We start from the raw sequence: 18698 nt of genomic DNA, 5'->3' as shown, positions 1-18698 counted from the left end.
CCAATGAAACAACTCTCCATCATAGACTAAAGACAAACAAAATAACATATAAAGGTCATCGTATGTCCTTCAACAACGAGTAAAATCTATATTGCAAAATAAGCTATAAAAGTCCCCTAAATGAAAAATGTAAAACTCTACAAACGAGGAAACTTATTTAATATATATAAAACAAAACGAAGAACAAAGTTAGTGTGATATATAACAACAAACTTCAACCACTAAAACACAAGATCAAGCCTGAACAACTGAATGAGAAAGTTCTTTTAACATTAGCGAAAACGGGCTGTGTTCTGCTCTTTGTTCGGGTTGTTGTCTCTTTGACACATTCCCTATTTATTCACAATTTTATTTGACCTTACTGGTTACCAGAATATATGCATTCGGCGGCTATAGACTCTTTGGTTATTGATTGATTGATTTGGAGGTGTTTTACACCACATCTTCGCCTATATAATATTGCGGGAAATCCAATCTATGCGAGGATGTCAAAAAGAAATATATTTCCTTTGCACTCTGACTCCACATGACAACTTGTGTGATTCCGATTGAAAAAGATGCCAGGCACTTTTACTTATATCCCTGTTTTGTAAGCTTTGTGTTCGGAACATGCACATAAACAGCTACATGATTAGGATGGTATGAGTTTTCAAATCTTTCTCTGATGTGAAAGAAACATAGTACTTATTGTAAGTATATCAAGTTCATTCTTTTGATTAGACCTAAACTATGTCATGAAACATGATATTTGAATTAATTCCAGTAGATTTTCAATGCCTTGTAATAAGGACTCCTGTGACGTTTAAAAGATTATACTAATAGGATTTAAAGACTGTTTAGGAAACCATGCAAATAAATAAAAAATACAATTAATGTGAACTAGGTATGGAAGCATACATTTTGTAGTTCTCTGATATTTCTGCGCTCTAAATGTCTTTCTTTATAAATCAGGTAAATCCATTTAGAAAACAGTGTTGTTCGACTTTGTAAGCATTATTTCTTTGTGAAATGGAAAAAACAAATCATGTATATTTTCAAACGAACTAAATATGCCAGTCTGTCATAGGTATCAACAACGAAAACAAATTGTCCTTTTCGTTTATTGTTTTATTGCTCCACTTGAAATCTTGGTCAAAATGCGATTAAAAAAATTGGATCCGATTTTTTTCAAAAGATACTGTATGCATGAAAGGTCCAAAAAACTATGTGAAAATAAAGAAATATATATGTTATGTTTTTTTTCTAAAATCCGATGATTAAAAAATACTTGAATTGTTTATATGTGATAGTTTGAAACTTCTGCCATATGAAATGATATGAAGAAATGTATGATTTCCTTAATGGAATATAAAATAGTACATGTACAAATAAAATACTGATCAGAGGTGGATTTAGGGGACCGAGGGGGGGAGGGGGCGCCCCACCCCATATCTGGAGAAAATTTGGTTGGTTATACAGGGAATCACTGAAGCATGACCCCTCTTAGGCACTAATGAACAATTCTGGATCCGCCACTGGTAGAAGATTAAAACTTTAAAGATTATACAAAATTGAATAAAAAGTGTGCGCAAAAATATCACGACTGCTGCAATTTATAATCGTGATTGGTTGGACCCTGATGGTATGTACTATAAACAGTAAACTCATGGTAAAATAAAATCTGTCCTTGTGCTTGTATTAGTATTGAAATAATCCCTTTATCTCAAAACACTTATCATTTGTATTTGTCGATAAATGGAAGATTAAAGCTTGTGCAATGTGAATTTGAGGACAATGACATTAATTTAAGAGTCTTTATACATTGAATTTTTCCAAAAAAATCATCCACATCTGTTTTATTTAAATATTACGTCACATTATAAGTCTGATAAATTACGCAATACGTGTAACATCAAATGCTTTATAATGGAAGTACCTTTGTCAGCGGTTATTGATACAAATCAATTGTATTTTCAAAGTTAAGTATGCAGCTTTCCATAAAAACCAAGCGACACTTAGAGTAGCTACAAGTTAAAACATCTGTACCACATTTATATTGAAAATTAGGAAATTCATTGAATGAAATGGTTGCTGGGAATTTATTATACTTCAATGAGACAGGAACCTTTCGACATAAAGGTTATCCCCGCAAAGGTAGGATTCATCTCGAGATTATCGAAAATCATAAAGAGATTAGGCGCAACACTTTGATTACTCTCTCAAGCGCAACACGCCGTCGTGTTGATGAATCGCTAAAGATTCTATGGTCATCTTTTGTTTATGCAAATAAAGGTAAAGAATTGTTCTGAACACAAATAAAAAGCCACTTCATTGGTTGAATTTGAGATTAATTTATTTTTGCCAATCAAAACGTTACCCTTTTTCAAACTATTACCGATTATGCATGGTGAATTTCTGACAATAAAAAATGGAATATAAATAAATACTTAATGCAATAACAAATCCTGATTGTGTTGACAGCTGCAGACAGACAATATCGTGAAACACAAACAACAATGAAGAACACTGCAACACATTATGTATCGCTTAACTTAATTTTTCCCCACATAATTATTGATTGAGTGGTTGATTGATATGCGTGTAATGCAACATCCAGCACTGTTGTGCTATTTCGTTCAGTCAGTTTTAAATGATAGAGGAAGCCGGAGTGACTGGAGAGAACCATCGACCTTCAGTAGGACAACTGAGAATCCTAGTCAATTAAGATTGGTGTCGAACGCATGCACATAACTTGCACGTACGGGATTCTAACTCACTCACTCGGTATTGACAGGCTAGGGATACAGTAATTCTACTACTTAGATCACTAGGCTTCCGAACCCCCCTCAACATGAATAAATAAACTAGATAACTAAACGCTCACGGTGATTACCTTTTATTTGAATCGCTTCCTCGGGTTGATGGCCTTTCATTTGATTCTCTCCCTGGGGCTTGCTTTCCCTTGTAACCTACAAGGTCTACACTCTTAACTCCCATCTGAATAGTATGTCTGACACACTCAAATAAATTCACTAGCTTGAAATACTTATAAAACAACTGTGCTTCCTATTTATTCAATTAAAAGTTTGACCAAAGGATAATTTAAGCTAATCTGATACTTAATATGGAGATCAAACCAGTGTTCTCCAGATCTTAAAAAAAAGGAATATACCGACTGGATTATATGAGTCAGTCGAATAATGCAGCTTACTGCAACGGTCAGTGTCCACCAAATTTCCAATAGGTTGTTTGTAACGAATGGTATATACGACTGGATTATTAGGGTTAGTTCAAAATAAAATATCTGGCAATGTTAAATCTTTTATGACGTTTCTAAACTTGTAATGGTCGAGGGTCTATATGCTGATCCTTCATTTTGTATTCTTTAATTGATATAGATATAAGAAGATGTGGTGTAAGCGCCAATGAGACAACTCTCCATCCAAATAACAATTTAAAAAAGTAACCATTACGAGTCAATGTACGGCCATCAACACAGAGCCTTGGCTCACACCGAACAACAAGCTATAAAGGGCCCCAAAATAACTAGTGTAAAACCATTCAAACGGGAAACCAACGGTCTAATCTATATAAAAAAAATATGTCCATTTTCCCCTTTTCTTTATACTTTTTATCCATATTTAATTCTATTCATTATATTTTAGCTCCTTGGTTCACTTTATTCTGTTTTTTTTAGTCCTTTATTCTCTATTTTGTAAACACCCATCAAGAGCCTTATGTATGATTTTGTATTGTTTTAACACTAGCATAAACCAGATCGTCTAAATAAGGATTAATCCTATTTAAAAAGATTACTAAATATTAAATAAGATTGGCTACATTTAAAAACTGTAATCATTTTAATACAATCTATTTCACCGACATTAAAATAGGACGACATCTATTAAAAGAATTTTCTATGTTTTGTTGTTGATTGTTTCTAGTCCCGAACATAAAATGTAGAATGGAAATGGGAATGTATCAAAGAGACAACAACCCGAGCCTTAGAATTTGTAGAATATACAAATGAATAATTTCACACATTAAAAAAAGTTCAAATCATGGTCTAACAAGACTGAACATTCACTCAAGCGCAACGCGCATTCGTGTCGGTCAATTCAATTGTTAAAAAAATCAATGTTCGCCATTTCCAAATAAAACGCTTATGGGTTATTTCTTTTTCACGACAAAAAAGAAAAAAAAAGAAAATAAAGACTTGACATTGGTTGAATGTGAGGCTCTTTTTAACCAATCAAAACGTTTTGCTGTACCGTTTTTCAAAATATTAACCACAATGCAATTTTGACAATGAGAGACAACATCTAATAAGAAAAATACGTAGGAAACAATGAAAAATGACAATTTGCTTACTGACAGACGTTACCATGACAAAGAGAAAGAAGTTGAAAAGAACACAACAACAGTAAAAGAAAACAACAACAAATTGAGTCCCGAATAACTCCATTTTTCACAACATAAATAAGGTAAACACTCACGGTGATTACCTTGAATTTGATTCGTTCCCTTGAGTTGTTGCCCTTTCATTGGATTCACTCCCTTGAGTTTGCTTTCCTATGTAAGCGACAAGTTCTACGTTCTTGACTCCACATCCTAAACCCATCCTATTGAAATCTATTTCACAATTGGTTTCATTCACCTAAATTCACTAGATTGACATAGTTATGAAACATCTGTGCATCGTATTTATTTAATGATTATGATTAATCAAAGGATAAGATACTTCGGACTTAAGATAGCCTAAGAGTTCAAAACAGAGTCGTCAATTTTTGTGATTGAAAAATTATCGATTGAATTTTAACTTGAACAATGCAGCGCCCTCCAACGGCCAGTGTCCTAGCTCCTGTAGATATAGTTAATGGAGTTGAATATGACAACTGGATTTTTCCGGTTAATTGAAAATAAATAGACAATGGGTTACCTGTATAACCCTGTAATGGACGATTTTGTTTTGTTTCAATTGTTTAAAATTTAACCAGATATGCATGTCATCAATTTCTGATGTGTAAAGAGCAATATTCAAAAGGATGCTTAATTGTGTACGTGTTTCCGAATAAATATGATAAATGAATACTAGCTGATTGTCTGTTGAAAATTTTACAATGGATCGATAAAATTTGAATTTACTTGTTCAGAAAATGATGCGTTGTCAACATTAAACAAAGGACAGTGAAAGATATTGATAAGACATTTCTGGTATCTTTTTTTTCTCTTTTATTTCTGAACGCGATGCTCAATTAATGTGTCTTGCGTACTGCTCGAGAAGAAACTATAAAAATCAAAACATGAAAGAAACGTTGAAGAGCTAATAGAATCGACGATTCATAAAGGACCAAAAGTATTGCCAACCTGCAAAGGTATTCAGAGAAACATTAAAGAAAATAATGAGAAAATTTCAAATACGGAAATGACGTCAAGTTCGTGCAAAAAAACTTTTCAAAAAAACTCGTTGATTTTTTTTATAAGTTTTCAATATTAACCAATCAGTTTCAATGTACATACTACAATTGACTTACTTATTATAGTATCAAGTATGCGAATGTATGTTTGTCGTAAGCTAAGCATTTGTCTTTTTTTAACCAACTACTACATACAAATGATTTTAATAAACGGACTACATAAATAGCCGATCTACTTTCAAAAGAACAGCAGATGACAGATAGTTATATAAACCGATTTCAGTGCTCGCACCACGTTTTTCTTTATTTCTGGGATCATCACCCCGATTAACCCCTAATACACCGGTCCCCAATACAATAACTACGGACATTGACGCGTTCAAATCGAATACAACGAACGTTTACCTTGGTAATTTGTTTCTTAAAGGGAAATTCAACATCTACTGTTCATATATGTTGCTTCAATATAATAAGATTTTGTTTTGATATATAATTGTATTTTGATGGATAAATATTTGGGAGAAAACGCGCGATCTAGTGCCAATAAGTTCAAAATACATGTTTCTATTGCATAAAGAATATTTATTACAACTGGTGTTTGTATGTTTATAATAATGTGTAACTATGTTAAAAAAATCTAATTGACCACCGTATAGTAGAAATACACTTGGAGATATTTGAGTTTCATAGTTTATACGAAGTGTCATTTATTGATGTGGCGTGAGTGCCAATAAGACAACTCTACACCAAAGACCAAATGACACAAAGCTAGCAACTACAGGTCACCGAAAGACCTTCAACAATGAACAAGACACATACTGCATACATGTTAAAAGCCACAATAGCCCCTAATGACAAATACAAAGCAATTGAAGCGAGAACAATGGCCTGATTTATGTACAAAACCATTAACCTTGAAATACATGATGGTCCAGGTTCGCACAGTCACATGCAGAATTTGACTGGGTTACACATGTTTATGGATGCACAGTCATTCCCTTACCTGGGACAGTGGGACAGCAACACAACATATAAACAAACTATATTATTATATTCATGAAAGTGTGTAAATTGGTTAGAAAAAACAAACAACAAATTACTGTTCGACAAATTACAGATTCGCGTAACCGAGTGGACGAATAGGCACGTGCGACTATCTATCTGATTTCATTTTCCCCATCTCATTACTTTATGCTTACGTATCACGTTCGCTTATAAGCAAAGTACATACCGAAGAGGCTAAATAAACTTGATTTAATTTAAAACCGAAAAAAAAAATTACACAGAAACACAATATTCAAAACATTGCAGACACCAATCGAAGACAACCACCGTATTATAGTCTTGATCTTAACCCAGAACATTGGTGTAAAACACAAGATAGGAACAGACTATCAAATCATGTTGGAAAGAGCTTTACTTAGATTTTTTTATTAGTTGTAAGTGGCTTTGAACTAGCTGTCAGATAACTGCGAGTACTCTCAGATCTGTTCAATGTGTCTTTTTGTGTCGGGATGTATAAGTACCCGGCCACGTCCACTTGTATTTTTTGTCTATTTTGTCTATCTGATGAGTTAAGCCTTTTTCAATTGATTTTTATAGTTCGTTCTTATGTTGTACTGTTACACCACTGTCCCAGGTTAGGGGAGGGTTGGGATACCGCTAACATGTTTAATCCCGCCACATTATTTATGTATGTGCCTGTCCCAAGTCAAGAGCCTGTAATTCAGTGGTTGTCGTTTGTTTATGTGTTACATATTTGTTTTTCGATCATTTTTTTACATAAATAAGGCCGTTAGTTTTCTCGTTTGAATTGTTTTACATTGTCTTATCGGAGCCTTTAATAGCTGACTTTGCGGTATGGGCTTTGTTCATTGTTGAAGGCCGTACGGTGACCTATAGCTGTTAATGTTTGTGTCATTTTGGTCTTTTGTGGATAGTTGTCTCATTGGCAATCATACCACATCTTCTTTTTTATATTAGCATCTAATGTATCCGTACGCTTGATATTATATGCATAATGCTACATGTATGCACATTGATATAAATATACTCACATTAGTTCTAGAGATGGGTCCGCAATTGTGTTCATCCCAAAATGTTGTCCAGATTTTTGCTTCGCACGCGTCAACGTCCGGATTCATTTGTACCGGGGTTACATGGGGTGATCATTAATTATCAAAAAAAATGTTGAATGTTTTTAAATGAGATAACTCTCCAGCAGAGATCAAAATGACGTAGAAGTATTAAAATATAGGTTACTGTACGGTCTTCAGTAATGAGTAAAACCCGTACCGTAGAGCAAGATATATAATACGTGTATGTAAAGTTTATCAAACCGGGGTAATTGAAGGTTCAGTTAAACAGTTTAAATCTTATAATTGTTAGGTTGTTTGTTTACATATTGTACATACATAAAAAGGTTAGAAATATTTCAATATTTACACTTTTGATAATATATTGTGGAGAATGCAGTATAGATTCAGAAAAGATGAATTACTTACATCAGGAATATTAGGATCAAAATTATACTGAACTAATAATGATAGTTTGATTTTCTAACACATCTTTTAAAAATGTCTAAGGAAATAATACTTAAAATTTCTACCGTTCATTTTAATGTGGGATCAACCGGATACGAAATAGTGCGTTGCATTTATTTTCACTTTTCGAAAGGAAAATATACAAGGTGCCTTATTTTTTTCTTTCATTTCAATTAACATACTATACAATTGCATACTATATACATTTACACGCATGCACGGTCGAAAAAGTAACGAATAATATAATGATCAGTTAAATATTTCAATTCATTTTTTTTCTAAAATATTTAAAAACTCACAACTCTTTTTTAACCTCTCGTCTTCTTCATACTTTAAAAGCACATAGTTTGATAATTTTAGTCACACATGAAATATGAATTACATATAAAACATATAAAACATGCATGGTAAAATATCACAATTATTTATTACATCATACCACCCTCTTTAATGAGGCCCTCGTGGGGGTGTTTAACTTAATCATATGATCACAAATGGTTTGCCATTATAATCACAAAATCATTATCAATTACTTAATCATCTCAACAAGATAATCAAACAATCATGAAATATTTGGCATTGGCAGATCCAGGGGGGGGGGGTGTCCGTGGGTCGGAACCCCCCTTTTTTGGCCGATCAATGCATTTGAATGGGGACTTTTGGTTGGAACCCCCCCCCCTTTTGTCCTGGTTTGGGACACCCCCCCCCCCCCATTTTTTTAAAAATGAGTGGATCCGCCCCTGTTTGGTCTGGTAATAAGATGATCAGTATATAAACGGCCAAATGATCACATCATAAACCCCATGAGGAGGCTCTTTAAAATACTTTTATTAAAATTTTATTGCAAATGATTTGCCTTTTCCTGATGCAAGGATAATTTTATAGATATGGTGCAAAACAGTTTCACATTTAAAACTGCTACTTTATAAATTGACTTTGCATTCATCTAATCCGTTACTACATTAATGCATATTATGCACGCGTTTGTACCATCGGTAATCTTGAATAATATACAATATTAACAGGTGGTACATTGACAGTAAAATAAGTTAATTTCTCAAGGATGTTGATCACATCAATATTTTTATGAGGTTCATGATTTGGGGTTTTCTTCTCTATTCCTTAACTTATTGTAATTTCACTTTATTTATGTTGTGCCCATTATCATAATATTTACAAATGTATATATTTTAGAACTGTCTACATTATGTTTTTTTTTTCTTTTTTCACTTTTTGTTCCTCTATATTCTTTATGTTTTGGTGTACTTTCTGTGCATTAGGTCCATATTTCTCTATCCTGTAAACCCCATACCGATCCTCTTTTGTAGTTTTGTGAAATAAATAAGATACTAGTTAAATCAAACCGAAAATGTGGACTTGAAACGATAAATATCAATAAAACTAATAGATTTTTCTCCGTTAGTTTGTCAAATGAAATAGTCAACAAGACAGCAACATAACAAAAATAATTTAATTTTGGATGTAACGCGTCTTCTGATTGGCTGACGTTATTTTGTTATCAGCCGATATTCATAATTTAGTCACGCGCGTTTATTCAGTGTGCACCAATTTTTTTGTGTTATTTCTTCATAGACAGAAACATATTACAGTCATTCCTTAACTGGTAGGGCAAAAATGTCCCTAGAGATCTCGAAACGCTTGTTATAAAATTTACTCGCCAGCATATTATACATTTGAACCATAATTTCTTATACATTTTAACACATTTTCTTTCGACAAAAAACGGCTTATTTGAACGATAGCACTTTTTTGGGAATAAATATTGTGCATTTATAATCTTAAAGCTGTGTGGTATACGTACATTGTAGTTAGGACTTACCGAATGGTATTTCGAATAACATGGTATATTTTTGTTCCGTGACTTTTTGTTATCGTCCGCTCAAGTTTATTAGGGAAACACTTTCCTTTATGTATACATCTATTATTGTTGTTATCATTTTTGTGATAATGGTAATATTTTTCTTTCTATAGTAAGACAATGATCAAATTACAAAATAGAGTGATACTATATAATAAATATAGGAAGATGTGGTATGAGTGCCAATGAGAAACTCTACATCCAAATATCATCTTTTAAAAGTACACCATTATAGGTCAAGGTACAGTCTTCAGCACGGAGCCTTGGGTCACACCGAACAGCAAGCTATAAAGAGCTATAAAGAGCCCCAAAAATTAGTAATGTAAAACCCTTCAAACGGGAAAACCAACGGTATAATCTATATAAATCCATATTCGTTTGTTCTATATTTAGACATCGTCTTTGTTATGACCACGACCGTGTGCTCGCCACTAGTGCCATTGAATCTAAATCTCCTCATTGGAACTTTAAGGTAGCTATAAGTGAACACAACGATTGTCCAGTTTAGTGCAGGAGATTTTTGGTTTGATAAGTAACATGTTCTCTTTTCCAGGCCCTTAAACAAGCATGAAATATTTGCCACTGGACGTTAACCAACTAACAATCAATCAATTAACACAATTTAGGTATAGATCGATAACTTATGTAAATTAGTTTATGAACATCACATCGTTTTCCTTTGTTTACTTCTCTATTAAATTATCAAAATACAACTACAACATCAACCTTCACTGGGGTAAAGCTGATGACCGTAACTGCATTCACGGTCATCCCAAGATGTCGGATGAAAAATTAGGTCAGTATTTGTATTGTCTGTTTAAGTGTTTCTAAAGCATTTTCTTTACAAAGCATACATTGGTACGATGTAAATGTATAAAAGAATCACACGGAAATCACATATTACTACCGAGAAATGTGTATAAAACAGGAAATTGGATTTGAAAAAATCGCTAAGATGACCGTAAATCGTAAGTAAAATATTTTTAAGATGACCGTAACATAAAACTAGGATGACCGTGATTGGTAAAAAGATGACCGTAATTTGTAAAGGATGACCGTTATTTATAAAGGATGACCATCGATTCTAACAGATATCCGTATTTGTATTACCTTTTTTGTATCAAATAATTAATTGTGTTGGTATAAAACGTATTTATAAGACTGCATTATCCTAAAGGTAGAAGAAAATAAGACTTGCTTCAAATACATAGTTCACCAACTGTATTAAATTGTATCCGAATGAAAGAGGAATCTTGCTAGCTTTGAACATGAGCTATCTTGTAGACAATGTGCTTACTATGTAAACATTTTAACCTGCCCGTAACTTATAACCCAAGGAAACAGGTGTATATATGTTGCACCTGCTTTGCACGATAGTGTTGCATATATATTATTGGAGGGCACCTGTAAAAAATCTAAATTATGCAAGTGAAAACCAAATTATAAATTTAGAAGAACTAACTATAGCATTCAAAAGATGTTCCTTCAATTTTAAAGTCAGTGGTGATTATGTCCAAGAAGGGTGTCCAACGGAATTAAAAATGAACTTTATTTGGTCGTTAGTTTTCTCGTTTGAATTTCTTTTACATTGTTATTTAGGGTGCCTTTTATACTGACTATGCGGTATGTACTTTGCTCATTGTTGAAGACCGTCCGATGACCTATAGTTGTTGATTCTTGTGTCATTTTGATCTCCAGTGGAGAATTGTCTTTTGGAGAGTTGTTTAATTAGCAATTATACCACATCTTTTTATATTTATGAACTATTGCCAAATATTGAAGCAAAACTAAAAGAGATAGGGCGATACGAAGACTTCATTTCCGTATTGAAATCCTTATCTAATGGAATATTTACTGAACATATTGCTTTTCATTTGTTACGGAAGGTTTAATCTCAGTCAAACCAACTGAATGCCGAATAAATTTTGCAGTTCCATCGGATCCGGTGTTGTCAATGGACTGTTTGTATATTTCAAGGCAGATGTTAAGATTTTAATCTGATTCAGCTGGATAATATTATGCTTAATCAATTTTTGTTTCTTCTACTTTCGTCGCATTGCTGTCAATTTGTATTAAATTCTTCCCTACACAGTTTGGAGTTATACAAGGAGATAACATAAGTCCTAACCTATTAAGATTTTCATCAATGACCTTCCCAACTATTTGGAAAAATCTCTAGACCATGTAAATATCAATAGGCATATTATCTCTAAATCCTTAAAAACTAGTACTGTATGCATGTTTTTGAGCATGCTATTAAGCTTATCCCTCTATATGGAAGTGAAATTTGGAGCTCATTCAATCCCTTGATAGCAAAATTTAGATATGGAAACCAACTAATTTGCATGGATAAAATGTATTCAAATTTAACTTGTGAAAAGCTACACAGTAAATTTTGTAAATTCATTCTGGTCGACACAAATAAAAACACAAATTGTGCAGCCTTATTTTAACTTGGTCGGTTTCCACTGTATTTTTAATTAGTGAGGTCTGTTTTGAATTATTGGCTTAGACTAAAAAATAAGAATAATTTCCTGCATACCAGCATTCAAATCTCTATATTCTCAGTATAAATCGTCATGGTATAGCTTTCTCCAACACATTTTATCATTCCTTCATGATAATGATGGTTCCAAACGTAATGATTGTGCAAATAACAACAAAGGTGGATGGTGGAACAATAAACTCTTCCTGGTTTTGCAAATCTAAATGATGGGGAAAATATTCCAAATAATACCATCAGGAAAATATTGAAAGAGACGTGCATAAAATTTTGGAAGGATCAACTGACCAAGAAATCAGAAGGAGAGCTCCGCACTTATGTGACAGTTAAGGATAATTATGGTTTCGAAAAGTATCTATATAAATATCATAACAAAATTTTAGCGTAGGAGATCATTAACAAAGTTGAGGGTGTCATCTCACCATTTGCAGATTAAAATAGAACGATACCAGGGTACTCCTCCAAACCTTAGACCGTATGTCAGCAATGTAATTCTGGTAATATTGAAAATGAAGTTCATTTTCTCTTTTATTGCACAAAATATAACGAAGACAGACACTATTTATATCACATCTGAATCATGTTCCAATTTCATTAACTTAAATTCCCAAGAGAAATTGCTACGGCTGCTGTCTTGTGAGAACTCAACTGTATGCAAAGAGTTGTGTATATTCTTGGTTAAACACTGCAAATAGCAGATTTATATTCCATGTTTCGCAAAATTAGTTATTGTTGTTATTTAAAAAAAATATTTTTTAAGTGACAGGATTCAGTTTCTCTATTTATTTTTGTTCATCTGCTTCTGACACGAGGAGGATTGCTGTTATTGCCTATCGCAATCAACAGTATATCCTACAGCACCGTCCATTGAATTGGTGTCTCCTATACAGATGAACAAATTTATTGTCATTTGTCTATTATAATATCTGTCACGTTATATAATTTTCAATGTTTGTTGCATATACTTTCATTATTGGTAATTGTATAAATGCCCGCTTTGGGACCCTGATTGGAAAAATAAAATATTTGATTTGTATTCAAATTTTAACGTTGTTATCAATAAATAATTTAATTTTGGATGTAACGCGTCTTCTGATTGGCTGACGTTTTTTTGTTATGAGCCCATAGACATAATTTAGTCATGTGACCGTGACGTCATCAACGTTTTTCATGGTTTTCTATGGTTTAAAATGGAATTTAGAATTGAATTAAAGGAAATGACTGTAATATTTTTTCTGTCTATTCGAAATAACATAAAAAAAAATGTGATGCACACTGTTAAATAACCCGATACGCGCGTTATTCAGTGTGCACCAAATTTTTTATGTTATTCTTCATAGACAGAAAAAATATTACAGTCATTCCTTAAAATTTAATTATTTACGAGAAATATGCAATTTACTATCATTGTCATAAACTCTACATACAGCAAATAGTTGAAAAGAAATTGATAAAACATATTTATAACCGCTAAACGAACCTCTATTAAGACAAACTCGACAAACAGTTATGAATACAAATATGAATATTTCTTAGAATTGACGGTCATCCTTTAAAATTTACGGTCATCCTTAACAATTTACGGTCATCTTTTAACCAATTACGGTCAGCCTTGTTATGATTGCTAATCCTGTTACGGTCATCTCGATTACGATTTACGGTCATCCTAGCGAATTTTTCAAATCCAAATTCCCGTTTTATACACGTTCCTCGGTAGAGATTTGTGACTTCCGTGTGAATCTTTTATAAATTTACATCGTATCAAAGTATGCTTTGTAAAGAAAATGATGTAGAAACACCTTAACAGACAATAAAAAAACTTACCTAATTTTTCATCCGACATCTTGGGATGACCGTGAATGCAGTTACGGTCATCAGCTTTACCCCAGTGAACCTTAGTCAAGCTTTTTAGAAAAGCGTTTATTGGTTTATGTTATATTGAACATGTATTCTTGCTGTATCGATTAAAAGCTCTTGTAACGTTAAACATCAATCACTATCAACAAGAGCCATATTGTATTATTTGTTTCTGTGTCAACAAACAATATAATGTGTATCAACTCCATTATTTGTTTATCCCTATACATATCTGTGTGTCAATAATAAACTGATTGAGAAAATGCTAATTATCTTCAATGATACTAAACTTTGATACAATTGTATAAAGTATTTATACCAAGAGTTCATTAAATATATTTCTACATCTAGCCTTCATCATGTTTTTTTTTTAACTAAGATCAATTTATTTGATACTATACCCCTTCCCGCCCTTTTTATTCCCCCATACACGTCAACCCCTTTCCTGCAACATTGAATTCTAACATTTTGCAGAAAGCTCAATATTTTTATTTAGGTGAGATAAAAACATTTCATAAATGTTGAGTGCTTTTGATACAGGTCCATGAAAAAAAAGTGTGCGTGTTTGAATTATGTGTAAATGTACACTGTACTTGACCATTTTATTAGGTCGTCAAATTCGGAATTTTTTATGTGATTTGTATCGAGATTATTGGTCAAATGTTTCAGTTATAACCACCAAGTTGTTATGAAGTTCTGTCCAAAGTTCACTAAAGAACTTCCTTTTATAACCTCATCTAAGGTGATTTCTGAAAAGCAGAACTGCATTTTGTATTTACACAAGCAAGGGCATATACAAAAAAGGCATTAAGTTCCTACCATTACAAAGACGAGCATTACTTTGTACAAGGCAAAATAGATATATTATTGTATTTTCCTTAAAAAAAAGATATTATGATCACTAACTAATTTAGTAATATCCTGGTTATGAAGATGACAAACAAAATATCCTGAATCCAGATTTCCCCAACGCCTACCCTAATTATTAAAGTGTCATGTTTTTCTAAGTAGTGTCGAAAAACTACTTAAAAATGTTCGTTCGCGTGAAAACAAAAATCGCTTTTTATTTTCCTAGTTTTAATTTGTCGGTATCAGCAATATATTTTTAATACGTAATCAAAATAATGAATTATACTGCTTATAATTATCTTGATTTAAATTTTTAATATCATAAAAAGTAAACGTTCTAATTCAATATTATTGAATTATCAATTAACAAATAATGAAATACGTTAACTTACTTGAAACCCATTTTTTTCACTCCGATGTGTATTTAAAAAAAATGGAAACACAAATTCAACAAGTCAATTTTTTTAGGAGCCGCATGTACTACATGTAACTGCTAGTTAGTAAGGTGCGTTCAAAGAACACTTATTGAACATTCATAATTAGGTATATCATACATTCCATGTATGTACAGTCCAACGACGTTCGTCTGTTTTAAAACACGTAGTCTTAGGATACACGTTCTTTTTTCCAGATGAATCTAAATATTGCTTAATTTACGACATCAATTAAAAAATCCACCAAATAAATGAGAAATACTTTATATTTACCTTATCACCATTTTCCAAATGTTTTTTAGTAACTTCTTTAAATAACAATCCTTGAAAAAAATCTTCAAAGTACCCGGATTGATCTCTACGATCCATATATTCAGTACATAATGATGATAATCCAATGTGAGATTTCTATCATTGATAGATATTCAATACTATATATAATTTCTAACTGGCGCTGTCATCGTGTCATATGCCTTCATGCTCCGATGATGTAATAAAGTTTTCAAACAGGAAGATTTACAAGCATGAAATGGTTCTTTTACGGATTCCGTAGAGAATGTTATCATGAAAAGAGAGCTTAAATCGCGAAAAAAAATATCTGTTTATCCATGTATATATACAAATGTACATGTTTATGTAATCAAGAAATCTAACAATTTATTGAATTTCTGATTGGGTTAATAAATTATAAAATATTGGCTGATTAACTTAATAGTGTATTATGAATAAAAGACGATTTGGGTTTTGTCATTCTCAATACGACAGATATCCTACAATAACCAAAAAATGACGATTAGATGGTAACAGCCAAAATTATTATAAAAAAGAAGATGTGGAAAGATTGACAATGAGATAACTTTCTACAAGCGGAAAACTGACACAGAAACTAACAGCTATAGGCCACCGTATTACCTTCTACAATGAACAAAACCCATTCCATAAGTCTTCAACACGAATCAGGGGTGGTGTTCTCGAAGCTATCTTAGGATTAGGACGTGTCCTAAGTCTATCTTATGACAAGTCTTTGTCCTAAGTCGTGTTCTCGAAGCTCTCTTAACTAATGATATATCTCATTTTTCGTCCTAACTTTAGGACACACAATAAGGTGTCTTAAGAGCATCCTATCTTCATCCTAGTGTAATAATGTTTGGATTTCGCTTTTTGCTCATTGTTTTACGTGAAAATGAACATGAAATGAAACGCACCATCGGTTATTAACTCGTATATAAAGAAATTGTGCATGATTTTAAACTTTGAACTTCGTGTTTCACGATACGATTACACTACAAATTTAATTCTCATTTCAAAACAAATTGTTTTCAAGTTTAAATAACAATCCTTTTTGATATAATTAAATTGGTAATTATGCATTTAATTCTGTACATGTTATTATTAAATTCGTAAACAATTTTGTTAAATAATTTCGCCATTAATAAAGGTTTTATCAAAAAATTACTTTAAAGATTTAAAATTTCGACTTAGGAAATGTTTAGGACGTCCTAACATAAGATTCGTCTGAGAGAGCTTCGAGACACAACTTAAGAGTGTCCTAAGTCCATCCTAAAGTCAGTCTTATCTATGACTTAGGACGAATCTTAGGATACCTTCGAGAACACCACCACAGGTTTCCATACATACAATTACAATTAAGCATGCTCTATTATGCCCAGAATCAAAATGAAATATGAAAAGGGTATCGTTATTTTATGTTCCCTTGTGACAGCGCTAATTTATGTAAAGATAGAGAAATTTATAAACATTGGTTCAGTGAAGCAATAGTTTGGTTATTATCATATAAAAAAGAAGATGTGGTATGATTGCCAATGAGACAACTCTCTACACGAGAACAAAATGACACAGACATTAACAACTAAAGGTCACCATACGGCCTTCAACACTGAGCAAAGCCCATACCGCATAGTCAGCTATAAAAGGCCCCGAAATGACAATGTAAAACAATTCCAACGAAAAACTAACGGCCTTATTTATAAAATAAAATGAACGAAAAACAAATATGTAACACATAAACAAACGACAACCACTTAATTGCAAGTTCCTGACTAATTAATAATGAGGACAGGCACATACAAACATATGAGGCGGGGTTAAACATGTTAGCGGGATCCGCACCCTCCCCCTAACCTGGGACAGTGGTATAACAGTATAACATACATGAAAGAACGAACTATGAAAATCAGTTAAAAAAGGCTTAACTCATCAGATGGACGTAAATAAAAGTGAGCGTGGCTGGGTACTCGTACATTCCACAACAACAAAAAACACTAGGAACAGATCTGAGAGTACTCGCAGTTGACTGACAGCTAGTGCAAAGTCACTAACAACAGTTACTAAATTAATAAATAAAAAAAATCATGTATCTAAGACTAAATTATCAATCCGTACACATCCAACATCCAATGGATTTAGTATAAAGATCATGTTTGTCTAATTGCAGGTTAAAATTTCATTTCAGTTACCAACGGCATCATTGCAATGTATATACGTAATATAATTAGTAAAACTCCTACAAAATGTCTATATCCGCTGTATATATATATACGTTTTTAGAACATGTCCTGTTTTTCTGAATGTAACTTTCATTTAGTTCCTTATAAGCAATATAATTACTATAGTGGGGTACATGAACAGAAGAAAACAACTTTCATCTTAAAGCTAATAGTTACTGAATTTGCTAAACACTGTTTTAAGAAATTAAAATTAAGTAATTAATTGGTAGGCTGAAAAAGGTAAACATGAGATTATCTATTATCAGTAACAAATAGTTCACCCTCACCTAACAAAATGTACATTTAAATGTAATGACGAATTTAGTATGGTTGTACTCAGTATAATATTTTCTAATTCAAAATAATCCATCTCGAACCTACACCGTTTAAAAATGATATCCCCAAAAAATTAAAGAATATTTGTAATGATTTTAACAAATACAAATATATCGTTTCTACGTTAACATTTTTATAATTTTATTGAAGTGTTCCAAGTAAATTGCATAAAACACAGAAAATAGACAAAACAAAAAAATCCTCATTTATATTGTGATCTGTGTATTTTGGATTAACTTTTATTGTCTCTTAAATTGTGGGACCTTTAACGAGATACAATGTCTTATTTCTTAGATCTTGTGTCTTAAAAAATAAGAAATCTTGATATTCTGATAACTTGCTGCGTTCATATTTTCATAACAGTATCTCAGTGATGTATTATGGTTTTCAAGAT

General features: G+C 32.4%; 1 protein-coding gene across 6 annotated transcripts in view; it reads right to left on the bottom strand.

The window, feature by feature from the left end:
- LOC134690808 (aquaporin AQPAn.G-like) overlaps positions 1-18698 on the bottom strand; it is a 67456-nt gene that overhangs the window by 28334 nt on the left and 20424 nt on the right. The window contains exon 1 of one of the 6 annotated variants that reach the window (XM_063550879.1): positions 15735-15895. The exons of 2 other annotated variants lie outside the window; for them this stretch is intronic. In XM_063550879.1, coding sequence (XP_063406949.1) covers positions 15735-15745 — 11 coding nt within the window. In that variant the 5' untranslated portion in view covers positions 15746-15895. Of the gene's footprint in view, positions 1-4475; positions 4662-15419; positions 15529-15734; positions 15896-18698 lie in introns of those variants that run through there. 3 more of the 6 variants (XM_063550880.1, XM_063550878.1, XM_063550883.1) reach the window with 3 other exon arrangements.

This window comes from Mytilus trossulus, chromosome 11, assembly GCF_036588685.1.
Source record: "Mytilus trossulus isolate FHL-02 chromosome 11, PNRI_Mtr1.1.1.hap1, whole genome shotgun sequence".
Lineage (NCBI taxonomy): Eukaryota > Metazoa > Mollusca > Bivalvia > Mytilida > Mytilidae > Mytilus > Mytilus trossulus.
The sequence above is the reverse complement of the archived record's forward strand: the minus strand, read 5'-3'. Positions and strand labels throughout refer to the sequence as shown.